Here is a 12809-nt window from a genome sequence, read left to right as displayed (position 1 = left end):
TGAATAGTATACCCTGGTGTTGATGTATCGTAGATAATGCTATCGAAAATGGCGTACATGTACACCTGTTTACGAGTCGTGTTCAGCTTTAAGTATCGATCATATTTTGGTAAATCATGTCTATTTTACAATTAAAATGTGTTTAGCATCATGCACACTTCATATCATGATAGATTGGTTACTTTCACATGTTTCAGGAGACTGGGAACTTGTTTTCCATGCTTTGAGTGGGAAAGGGGAAAATGTCATAAAGACGTGGCAAGCAAAGTTTCAGAAAGAATGTGATATCTTAAACTTAAACAACTGCCCTTGTTCCGTTAAAGATGGTTGCCTGCCCGTTGTCTTATAGATGGGAAACAGCTAAAGATCAATGTCCTAAAATCCTAAGAAGTATCAAAATTGACTTCTGGGAATGTCTCAATATTCAAAAGGTGAAGAATTTTTATTGATTTATCTTAAACGTCATGTTTCTTCTTACCACGATAGTGAGATCCTTTTTTTTTTTTTTTTTTTTTTTTTTTTTTTTTTTTTTTTTTTTTTTTTTTTTTTTTTTTTTACAATTTTTTACAAGTAAAAGTGAATGAACTGGTATATACATGTATAATAATTGAAGTTTAGATTGATTAATTGATTGTATATTGTTTAACGTCCCTTTCGAGAATTTTTCACTCATATGGAGACGTCACCGTATGCAGGTGAAGAGCTTAAGATTTTGACCTTTACTCGTCACTCAGGGCCATAGAGCAGTGAGGGATCTTTATCCTGCCAACGCCTGCCGCTGACAAGGGGCTTCGGTTTTTAAGGTCTCATACGAAGGACCCGCACTTCAAAGTGCCGAGCGCATGGCGAAGGAACAGTTAACGTTGCTACCCATTTTTTTTTTATCAACTAAGGTCAGTCGCGGCCGAGATTCGAACTCCCGATCACGGAGCGAGCGCTCTGCCGACTGAGCTACCATGAACGGTAAGGTAAGGTAAGATTGAAGTAGTAATGATATTAATATATTCTCATCTTAAAAACATGTAACGATGAATGCACTGTTCATAGGATTATGTCGTCAAACAATATATTCGGATCCTTAATGTCCACGGCTTAATTTTAATGAGAAATTACCTGTTACTTCCAAGGTAAAAGTTGAACTATTTTCTAAAGACAAGACTGTGGCATTTGTCGAATTTGATGGGAAAGACTCCACTTACATGAACTGGTTCCATAATAATAGAGTACTAAAAAGCAGCTGGCCTGATATGCGGAAAGGAGGACAATTTAATATTTTTTCACTCAACAAGTAAGTGGATCATAAAGTAAAAAGCAGAAATATGTATGTACACATGTATAGATATTGTGGTGGAAATTATATCGGCAAGACAGGAGATACCCTGAGACTTAAAATGACCGTACATCGACAACAAATTAGAGAACAAAAATAGCAGTGTACCGCTGTAAACGAACACATTAGAAGCCGTGCCAAGAATAAAACCCCCACGTTACTGTTTTTCATTTCTACAAATTCCGAAGGGAAACTACAGAAAAAGAACGTGAAATTTAAGAAAAACATTTTATAAACAGAAATAAACTTGTTTTAAATGCAACATTATACATATATTACATGGCTTCGAGGGCAGCATACCAGAATAGTTGTCCCAAGGTGACAGGAAAGCCCTGGAGTGTTATGTCGCCCGATGCTGAAGGCAGAGGGCGACATAACACTCCATGGCTTTCCTGTCACCGAGAAGCAAATATTCTGGTATTGCTGCCCAAGAATAAGACATGTAATATAGGGTATATAACATTTTTAAACATTGACCCCTAATTGATAATCGAACATATTTATTGATCACTATGTTCACATGTACGTTGAGTATAATTCCGAAATATCCCGTCCTGTTTCAAGGCAGAATTTTTCAGTATACTGACATTTGTGTTGATAACCTTTGTTGCATTAAAGGATTTTTTCTCCTCAATTAAATTATCTAATTCCTCTGAATATTCAAATAAACAAATCGTAGACGTTGTCCCGACTTTTTAATTTAAGCGGAGCTGTTTACGTTTGCTTAGCAACAGCCTCTGTGAATTTCGAACCCGACGTATTTAATATGCAGAATGATTGCACGCGAGGGAACATAACTGTGTTTGGGAGGGCAATATAACAGTTTCCGGTGGAATATAACTATATCCGATGTGATTAAGGACATTGGCAACGTTTCTGATATTCGTATAGAATTTTTCAAGATTTTTTTTAACGGATTTAATGGAACCAAACATGTTAATTCAGGTCCTTTTTACCCATCAAGCCAGCTTTCCTTTATTTAGATTTTGTCAAATCAATGTTTTTACAATTTTCAATGCATTTCCTAGGTAAAGGTTGATAAAATGGGCCTATATATTTTCAACCATAAGTTTTCTCCAAAACTCATTTATTTCATAAGGTGTGTACAAAAAATACATTGTTGAAACTTTATTTCCGTTGACTTGCATATACTTTGGCTGAAAATGCAAATATTGAAATAAAACACAGAAATACAAGCACTGTTCTTTAATTTTGAGTTACTTCCCTTATTATCTAATCAATATTCACAATGATCAAGAGACCGGTTCCATAATTTACTTTATTGGAAACGAACTCTCATAAAACATTTTTGCAAGGATTTATTAGTAAGTTTAAATGGTGCCTCCTTCACATAACGTATAGAATTGTTCTCGTCCGGTCTACGTAGCTATCATCACTTTCAGCATAATTATTTCACATCTTTGCACTTCCAAGCATTCGTGTACCTATTCCAAATGACGACCTGTTGACTCACTGCCCCTAAGCACAATGTAAACAAGATGTGTTTGTGAAACACTGATGCCCCCGTATGGCAACATAGTGAAGGTTAAGCTTTCTCTAATGCTGATCAATTATGTTGGTATCTTAAGTAAGGCCTTTTCAGAAGAAATACATATGTGAAATAAAAAAACCCTAGCACCACCTGTTCAAGGGTTATGACCAAGGTAAATATTTTTAAATGAAGGACAAACTCTGGGTCAAGGTCAAAGGGTCACCGTTGTTGGTTTCTAATGAAAGGCCTTGTCTCAAAGATTACATATGGTAAGTATAAAAGCGCTGGCCCTTACTGTTTAATAGATATTGCCAAGGTGAAAATTTGTAAAAAGACGGTCAATCTCCAAGGTCAAGGTCAAAATTCTTGGTTTTAAATGAAAGGTCTTGCCAAAAAGAAGTGATATTTTAAAAATGGAATTCCTAGTAACTACCGTTTAAAAATCATGACCAAAGTAAAAATTTGCAATTTTTGTGTAAAAGTGGGTCTAACTCCGAGGTCAAGGTCAAAATGTCAAGGTTTTTGGTATCAAATGAGAGGTCTTGTCACAGGAATTGAATATGTGAAGTATGAAAGCCCTAATACTAACCCTTCAAAAATTATGGTCGAGGTTGTATTTTTAAAGTAAGTCAAACTCCAAGGTCAAGGTCAAAGGGTCAAGGTTCTTGGTATCCAATGAAGCGTCTTTTCACAAGAATTACATATGTGAAGTATGAAAGCCCTAGCACTTTTAGTTTAAAAGTTATAGCCAAGGATAAAGTTTTTTTGTAAGTACAGAAATCTCCAAGGTCAAAAGGTCAAGGTTGTTGAAATGCAATGAAAGGTCTTTTCACAAACAATATAAATGTCAAGTATAAATGTCCTGGTATCTACTGTTCAAAAGATATGGCCAAAGTAAAAGGTCAAAATTTTTGTGTAAAAGTGGGTCAAACTCCAAGGTCAAGGTCAAAAGGTCAAATTTGGTGGTACCCACAGAAAGGTCTTGTCACAAGGAATACACATGTGAAATATGAATACCATAGCTCCACTAGATTAAAAGTTATGGGCAAGGTTAAAGTTTTTGCAGACAAAAAGAGAGACAGATGGACACGACAAAAACTACATACCCCCGAAACTTCGTTTACGGGGGCATAACAAACCCATCGCTGCTTTTCTTTTATTACTGTAGAGTTGAATATATCCGATAAAAAAAAACACACGTGCTTTTGTTTACCTCTCAGTCTGTAACAAATGCTTTATTTGTTTTCAGCGCACAGAGAATTCCACACGGGAGGTCACTCTCAATGACTTTTTTCAGAAGTGTAAAAAATTATCTATAACCTTTTTTTCTCCGGAAACCGTGTTGCCAATGACCTTAAGCAGTTTTTCAGGGCATATGGATAAAAATATGATATTTGTGATATAATGAAAAAACTTCTTCAAAAAATGTTATATAATTATATTCGTTTAAGAAATATACTTTTACCCGCATTATATAACTGTATTTTTTGTATAAAAATCTTATCTCCCGTACTAACTTGCTTACGTATTATCATTGACGTCAAAATGAACTTTGCTAAAGCGCGACTAAGGTTGAATTTATTTCGGTGTTGTGATTTTTTCAGAGACCAGAAGAGCTTATGGGACAGTAATGCGTCCGTTCGTCTGTCTGTAAACAATGTATAAAAATGCTAGGGTCAGGGGTTCATATGTGGTAGGGGGACTACTGATTATTGCTGAATATTACTGATTAGTTGAATGCATTTTTTGTTTCCCTACCCTGCCTATGGGTATTAAGTAACCAAACTAAGCAATTGCTAAGTGTATGGTTATGATGAACAATATTGTGAATGCCATATTATCTATCTTAAAACATGAAAATCACTGGAAAGTTGTTGCATGATGCTTAGGTGACCAATAAGGCCCATGGTCCATATATTACTTAAATAACTTATATGTGACTGCGACTGTTTATATGAATTACTTCCTCCTGTCCATAACGTTTTCTAAAAAGTTCAACATTTGGACGTCAAAATTGATAGGGGTCCTCGCTATATTAAAGAGAGTTTGTTATTGAATTTATAGGAGAAAGGTGATAGGAAATGAAATTAAAATTTATAATTTAAAATATTTAATGAAATGTTCTCTGTAGGTCATAAGGATATACAGTAAAATTTGTCTAATCCGGACTCTGAGTACTCCGGATTTTTGTCCATTCCGTCTATAAATTTTAGTCCCATGCACTTCTTTAACAAATTCATTAGAAAAAATTCTGTGTAATCCGGATACTGTCTATTCTGTATTCCGAACGGCCATACTGGTCCCAACTGCTCATAATTAATGGTAATTATTTCCCCTAATCCGGCCACACCTGAGTTACTTCTAAGCAATTAACACCTTTCGTGGTGGATGTGCTAATCTGTGTTTACATTAGCCTAGTGCCATAAGACGAACTCATTGAAATGCGGCGGTGATACAGCCCGCTTGAAAAAAAATGTTATAATATTAAAGTACAATTTAAAAGAAAAATTACCCTTTTTTAATTCATTTTACCACATTACAACATAAATACAAAAAATATAATATGTACGCGATTTACAAATCAAAATATAAATCGGGATCGAAAATCGAACGCATTTCAAAATGGCGCCATAACAGTGTGGGGAAGACAAAATTTTTTACATAAAAATTAAAAGTTCAATCCAATAATTATCACATCGTAAATAATTGTGCATTACTGGTTATACATTGAATGTGCTCTTTGACATGCGAAACCCGGTCCGCTTGATATATAGTAGGCCTATAAAACGCGTGTCTGTAGATTTTGATTTAGGTAACATTTCACCAGACTTTCAAACCTCGTGAACAAACAAGAAAATACAGTAAGTCATGCGAGACTATTTTATAATTTCTAGACTCCAAAATATTGATTGATTTTATAATTTAATTATACTTTATATTATGTATATGATGTACTTGTAAATAAACAACGAAATTTCAAAATTAATATTTTCCTGCATTTTTCCTGCACTCCGGATTCTGTCTAAACCGGTCAAATTTTATGGAACGGGCGGTAGCCGGTTTGGACAAATTATACTGTATGTTTTAAATTTTCATTGAAAAAGCTGAAAGGTTTTAATAGGGTGATATACAGACATAAATGCATCTTAATCTTTGACCTAAAAATCTAAAGAAATCTTTTCTGGACCATAGGAAGCTATGCTAAAAAATTGCAAAATTCGGGCCTTTCGAGATTTCATTCGGAATCGAAAGTGTTACAATCAAACAGAATTTATCAAATTTTTACTTTAACCTTTGTTCTATTGACCTCAAAATCGACAATAAGTTTATCACTTGAGCTGAAGCTCAAGTGAACATTTTCAATCACATTTTGTCCGTAAACCGTCCCTCTATAAGCTTTTCACATTTTCCAATTTCAAACCTGACACAAAACATCCGTAGTTGTTCAAATGAAAGGACACGGCTTCTTCCAAATGAGATAAGTTAAAAAATAGTGGCATCTTTAAAACCAGAAGTCTCTGTCGAGATTGAAGCTCAACTGGTTTGTACTTGAAGCAAAGGAAGAGAAAAGTACTTATAAGCAGATGGGAATTGAAACTTTAAAACAGCAATAAATTACATTATATCATATTATAATCAGACTAAAACTGTATTTGGAGTAGCATTTTAATAGTATTTAACTGAAATTTCTATTTCTAGTAACCACGGCAACACCGTCCATTGAAGTCAAAAACCGATAAACATTATTTATCTTTGTGTAGTCTACTTGTGTGCCAAGTTATATTGAAATCAGACCAAAACTGTAGGAGGAGTAGCATTTTGAAAGAATTTCTCAGAATTTTCTATTTTTAGTAACCATGGCAACACTGCTCATCGAAATCAAAAACTGATACACAGAATTATGTATCTTAGTGTAGTCTACTTGTGTGCCAAGTTATACTGAAATCAGACCAAAACTGTAGGAGGAGTAGCATTTTGAAAGAATTTCACAGAAATATCTATTTTTAGTAACCAAGGCAACACAAAAACCGATAAACAGAATTATGTATTTTAGTGTAGTCTACTTGTGTGCCAAGTTATATTGAAATCAGACTAAAACTGCAGGAGGAGTCGCATTTTGAAAAAAAATTTTACAAACAGACAGACAGACGGACGGACGACGGACGCATTACTATCGCATAAGCTCTTCTGGTCTCTGACCAGTAGAGCTAAAAAAAAATTTCTCAACCACTGGGCCAGGAATAATGAAACTTGTATCATTTGGAAACATCCTCAGGTAGTGTAGATTCAACTTTGTTCAAATCATGACCCCCAAGGGTCCTGAAACCAAAGTGTTCGAAATAAGTAAAATATTGACATAAACCTTTGAAGCCAAAGTCAATTAAAGTCAATACTTGTCTTCTGTGCGCGTTGGGGATTTAAGGTCTACAATTCCATTGCATGTTCTATTGCTCGATAATGAGTGTTACAAAATACAGACAAACAGACGGAGAGACAATGTTAGACATACCAAAAATTAATGTTCCCCACTTTCATTAAAAGCGGGGAACGATAAAAGCTTGTGTTATATTTTTTCCGGAATTGTTATGCCTTAATTACATAATTGATCTTTGTTCTACAATTTATGCCGAATTACATTGCGTAATAATTTAATAAAATAGTTTGAATTCAGCCATCTTGTATTACACACACTACTATTCAACAGCTTGTATATTTATCTGCATTTAAAATTGAATGGAAAAAAAATTGTTCACAGGGAAGCTCGCTATGGAAGACATTTCTTTATTAACAAGTCATATCCTCGTAATGGGTGTCCAGGAGATTCGGGATGGTTTGTTGTCATGGACGCCCCGGGATCCAAACCATGCCGCTGGGAAAAACAGAATTCCTACCCTCAATTTCTATACAGTAAAGATGAAAAAGTGACAAAATGGCAAAATATGAGTAAGTATGGACATTCAGGAATTCCAAAAATATCAGGATTCATTATAAAAGACGAAGTTATTTAAACCCACAGTGTTTGAATTTTAACTCTGAAAAAAATACTTTTGTACAGGGTATGGACGAGCTGAAGTTTTAAACATCTATATAAAGAGAGCTTGAAGACTCGAAGACCTATGCTGCTGATTAGGCAATATTGTTAATCATAAAAAATGAAAATATAATATTGTTCTTACTTAACAATTACAAATGTCAAGCAAATTTGAATAATTGTGTTGCCCCGCTTTCTGTGTCTTTGTTGGTAAGATGTCATTATTTTCTGCATATTGAACGCCTTATTAAAGCAGACTTTTACTAGAATTAGGTCAAACATGAAGGTAAAGGGGTCAGAAATCACAGCATGATTGGATATATCTTGTCAAAGGAATTAATGGAGTAAGCTTACCAAATACATGAAATATGAAGTCTCTATCTTTAACGGATCAAAAGTTGAAGAAGTGGCGAAGGTTCGGAAAAGCTACTTTTAGCATATTGGTCACAATCAAGGTCATTGACCTTTGTGTCATTTAAATGACCTTAATCAGTGAAGTTAGTATACCAAATATAAAGTCTTTATCTTTCATCGTTCAAAGGTTATGGAGAAGGTTAAACTTGACAACACACAGACAGAACACAAACATTATTCGCCCCCGAGCTATCGTTACGGGGGCATTATTAGGGACTTATCCTATCGATGGAAGAAAAACAGTTTCCATCCGTAGGTTCAAATATAAAATTTGACATCCTGATTTGGTATATGCCACATGTGATTTTTTGTAGAAAATGCTTCATAGTGCCTTGGATAGTCTTTACAGTGGCGTAGCATCGTTTTTGAAAGTGGGGGGGGGGGGGCAGCCGGAGAAATTTTTTTTTTACTTACCTGAAAAAAGTTGACAAGCAAACAAAAAAAAAAAACTAGGAGACTTATTGTTCACAGAACAATAAGAGGTCTTTCCACCTTTTTAAATTTCTTATAGTTTTATATTTTACTCTCTAAATTTAATTTTAATGGAAATGGCTTAAAAAATGAAAATTTAAAAAAAAAAAATTTGAAATGACCTTGACCTTTGACCTTGAAAATTTTTTTCAAGGTCAAAGGTCAAGGGTCACATTGCAATTAATCCCATGCTTCTACCATTTATAGTTTTCAAGATATAAGGTTTAATAGTAAGTATAAAGAAGTTAAAGGGCAATAACTCATATAAGGGGTCATCTGATTCATTTGCACTTATACAGTGAAGTAAGGCCTAAAGACCCTTAAGACATTAGTGAAGGTTTGGTGTCTCTAGGGTCTACAGTTTTGGAGGAGTAGCGATAACAAGGTTTTTCGCACAAGGGGCAATAACTTTTAAAAGGTTTAATCTTAGGGGACAAGAATGAAATCTTGGAAAAATTTTAAGAGTACATAATAATGATGCATAGACATTAAATATATGTTGAAAGACTAAAGAGATACAAAAAGAGCTAATTTTCTCATTTTTGGAATGACCTTGACCTTTGACCTTTGCATGAATTTGAAGGTCAAAGGTCAATGAATCTTATGCAGTTAGTCCCATGTCTCTACGACTTCTTGTTTTGAAAATTTTTAATTATTTGTAAAATTCAAAAAGTTTCAGGGGCAATAACTCATTAAAGGGGTCACCGAATGCTTTCGCAATGAATAGATTGAAGAGTCCCCTTAATTAGTCGAAGACACTAGTGAAGGTTTCCTACCTCTATGGTTTACGGTTTCAGAGGAGTAGCGATAACAAGCATTTCTTGCGAAAGGGGCAATAACTTCGAAAGGGGTCAAGGTTCATTTACGCAGGGTGAACTGCAATTATCTTTTAGGGAGTACATTCTTATGGACTATAAATCTTTTCGATAAATCTTCAAACAAAAAAACATGCGGCGGAAAAATAACTAGGAGACTTATTGTTCACTGAACAATAAGAGGTCTTTCCACCTTTTGAATTTCAATTTCATTTAATATTTATTTAAAATTAAATTTCATTAAAAAGAAACCAGGAATGGCTTAAAAGAAGAAAAAAAAAAATGAAAATGAAAAAAAAAATTTAGGTGACCTTGACCTTTGACCTTCAAGTCATATTCAAGGTCAAAGGTCAAGAGTCACATTGTAATTATCCCCATGTCTCTATGACTTATAGTTTTAAAGTTATAAGGTTTATTGCTAAGCACAAAAACATTTAAGGGCAGTAACTCATTCAAGGAGTCACCAGATCCTTTTGCACTTGAACGTAAAAGTTTTGCTTAAATTCCCATAAGACATTAGAGAAGGTTTCGTGTCTTTGCGGTTTACGGTTTTGGAGCAATAGCAATAAAAATGTTTTTCGTACAAGGGACAATAATTTTTAATAGGGTCAATCTTAAGGGACGAGAATAAAATCTACTACACAGTTTTAAAAGTACATATTAATGATGCATAGACATTATGCATATGTTGAAAGACAAAAGAGATAAAAAAAGAGCTAAATTTCTCAGTTTTTGGAATGACCTTGACCTTTGCATGAATTTTAAGCTCAAAGGTCAATGAATCTTATGCAGTTGGGCTCATGTCTCTATACCTTCTCGTTTTGAAAATTTTTAATTATTTCTAAAATTCAGAGACTTTCAAGGGCAATAACTCATTGAAGGAGTCACCAAATACTTTCACGATGAATAAATTCCAGAACCCTCTCAATTAGTCGAAGACTTTAGTGAAGGTTTCATATTTGTACGGTTTATGGTTTCGAAGTAGTAGGATAACAAGATTTTTCCGCACAAAGGGCGATAACTTTTAATAGGGTCAATGTTACGGAATACGAATTGAATCTTTAAGATAGTTTTAAGAGTACATATTAATGATTCTCAGACAGTTTGTATATGTTAAGAGACAAAAAAGATATAAAAAGAAATTAATTTCTCAACTTTGGAATGACCTTGACCTTTGACCTTTACATGAATTTCAAGCTCAAAGCTCAATGAATCTTATGCAGTTGGTCCCATGTCTCTATCATTTCTCGTTTTGAAACTTTTTAAGTATTTGTAAAATTCAAAAAGTTTTAGGGGCAATAACTCATTGAAGGAGTCACCGGATACTTTCGCAATGAATAGATTCAGAGTCCTCTCTTTGAGTCGAAGACTTGAGTGAAGGTTTCATATTTCTACGGTTTACGGTTTCGAAGGAGTAGCGGTAACAAGCATTTCTTGCGAAAGGGGCAATAACTTTTAATAGGGTCAATCTTACGGAATATGAATTGAATCTTTAAAATAGTTTTAAGAATACATATTAATGATGCTAAGACAGTTTGTATATGTTACGAGACAAAAAAGATATTAAAAGAGCTTAATTTCTCAATTTTGGAATGACCTTGACCTTTGACCTTTACAAGAATTTTAAGCTCAAAGCTCAATGAATCTTATGCAGTTAGTCCCATGTCTCTATCACTTCTCGTTTTAAAAATTTTTAATTATTTGTAAAATTGAAAAAGTTTCAGGGGCAATAACTCATTGAAGGAGTCACCGAATACTTTCGCAATGAATAGATTCCAGAGTCCTCTCAATGAGTCGAAGACTTTAGTGAAGGTTTCATATTTCTACGGTTTACGGTTTCAAAGGAGTAGCGATAACAAGCATTTCTTTCGAAAGGGCCTGGGCAATAACTTCGAAAGCGGACATAGTTCATACGCGTTGGGTCAAATTTGTTCCTAACTTTTAATGACCTTTACGATGAACAAAAAGTCTTTTCGATAAATGTCGAAACAAAAAATCAGCGGAAGAAAAATAAGAATAACTAGGAGACTAATTGTTCTCTGAACAATTAACGGCTTTCCACCTTTTTTAAGTTTTCATGTCATTTGAATTAAAAAAAAAAAAAAAAAAAAAAAAAAAAAAAAAGAAAAAAAAAAAAAAAAAAAAATGAAAAAAAATGTTTCTCCAGCTGGGCTTGAACCTACTACCCTCAGTTTGTAAGTCGGACACGCTAACCATTGAGCCATCAAGTTGTACACAAGTAAGCGTATTTTGTAAACTAATTTATTTTTTGAAGGTGGAAGAGGATACCTGTAGTTTCGTAGGAAAGTACCGGTCAAATTTCTTAAAAAACTGAGATCTTGCCGGTTTGATGTAATATTGTATGTAGGAAAATGATTAGAATAATTATGGGACACATTTGCAGTGAAGCAATGACACTTAGCATATATAGAGTCGTAAAAGCGAAAGTAATACACGTGGTCAGTTGCAGAGGAAATTCAAAATCCCGGAAAAAACTGTGAGTGAGTCATGGACATTTTTTCTACACTATACTGTATAAAGCGGGGTATCCGCAATTGATTTAACCTATCTAAATTGCGTGGAAATTTATTTGATATGAAAAATCGCTATTTCCGAGAGATTCAGTCGATTCATATTTAAATCTAAATAAAATTAAAATAAATTCCATACACCTAAGAAAGCAAGAATACTTGGTATTAAAATGTCGTAATAGAGCAGGAGAATCGAATGATATTAACAATAATTGCAGAAATAGCCAATACGAGTTTTAATTAATTTTTATGCTCAGCAATAACTAAATTTCAGACAGAAAAAAATGCAGATTTTGCCGATATTCACTATAATTTCAAAATACTTTAGAGACTCACCTTAAAACTCTCAGGACACTTTCTTTCAGGTCTATTCTTGCTTTTATTACGAATCTTATGCCGATATTTCGTTTCGTTTGACTTGTAGACAATTTCTCTAAGTTGGTGTTGATTTTCTTTTTAAAGGGGGGGGGGGGGGGTTAATTTTATAAGCATTTGTTAGAGTGATGGTTGTAAATACCTCCACGACCTTTCGCTTGATTGTGACCTTTGGGTCAATGGGGTCAAAGGTCAAGGTCATTTGTTTAGGTCAAAGGTCAAGGTCATCAAAAGAAAGAAAGAGAGAGAGAGGTAAACTTGAGATTACCACTTGAAGCTGAATCTAGATAAAGGTAATGAATATTTCTTTATGACCTTTTGAGTAAGGGTCAAGGTCAGAGGTCAAGGT

At 34.1% G+C, this 12809-nt stretch overlaps 1 protein-coding gene across 1 annotated transcript; it reads left to right on the top strand.

Moving 5' to 3' along the window:
• Positions 1–269: 269 nt before the first annotated feature.
• LOC134280468 (uncharacterized) lies at positions 270–7966 on the top strand. Its single transcript, XM_062762877.1, has 4 exons — positions 270–431; positions 1128–1288; positions 7579–7766; positions 7879–7966. The coding sequence occupies exons 1-4, from the start codon at positions 324–326 to the stop codon at positions 7923–7925; spliced, it is 504 nt and encodes a 167-aa protein (XP_062618861.1). The 5' UTR covers positions 270–323; the 3' UTR covers positions 7926–7966.
• Positions 7967–12809: the final 4843 nt, after the last annotated feature.

Source organism: Saccostrea cucullata, unplaced genomic scaffold (genome assembly GCF_032062105.1).
Source record: "Saccostrea cucullata isolate Sc308-1 unplaced genomic scaffold, CSIRO_AGI_Scuc_v1 ctg9569, whole genome shotgun sequence".
In the NCBI taxonomy this organism is placed as follows: Eukaryota; Metazoa; Mollusca; class Bivalvia; order Ostreida; family Ostreidae; genus Saccostrea; species Saccostrea cuccullata.
This window is presented reverse-complemented; position numbering and strand designations above follow the sequence as displayed.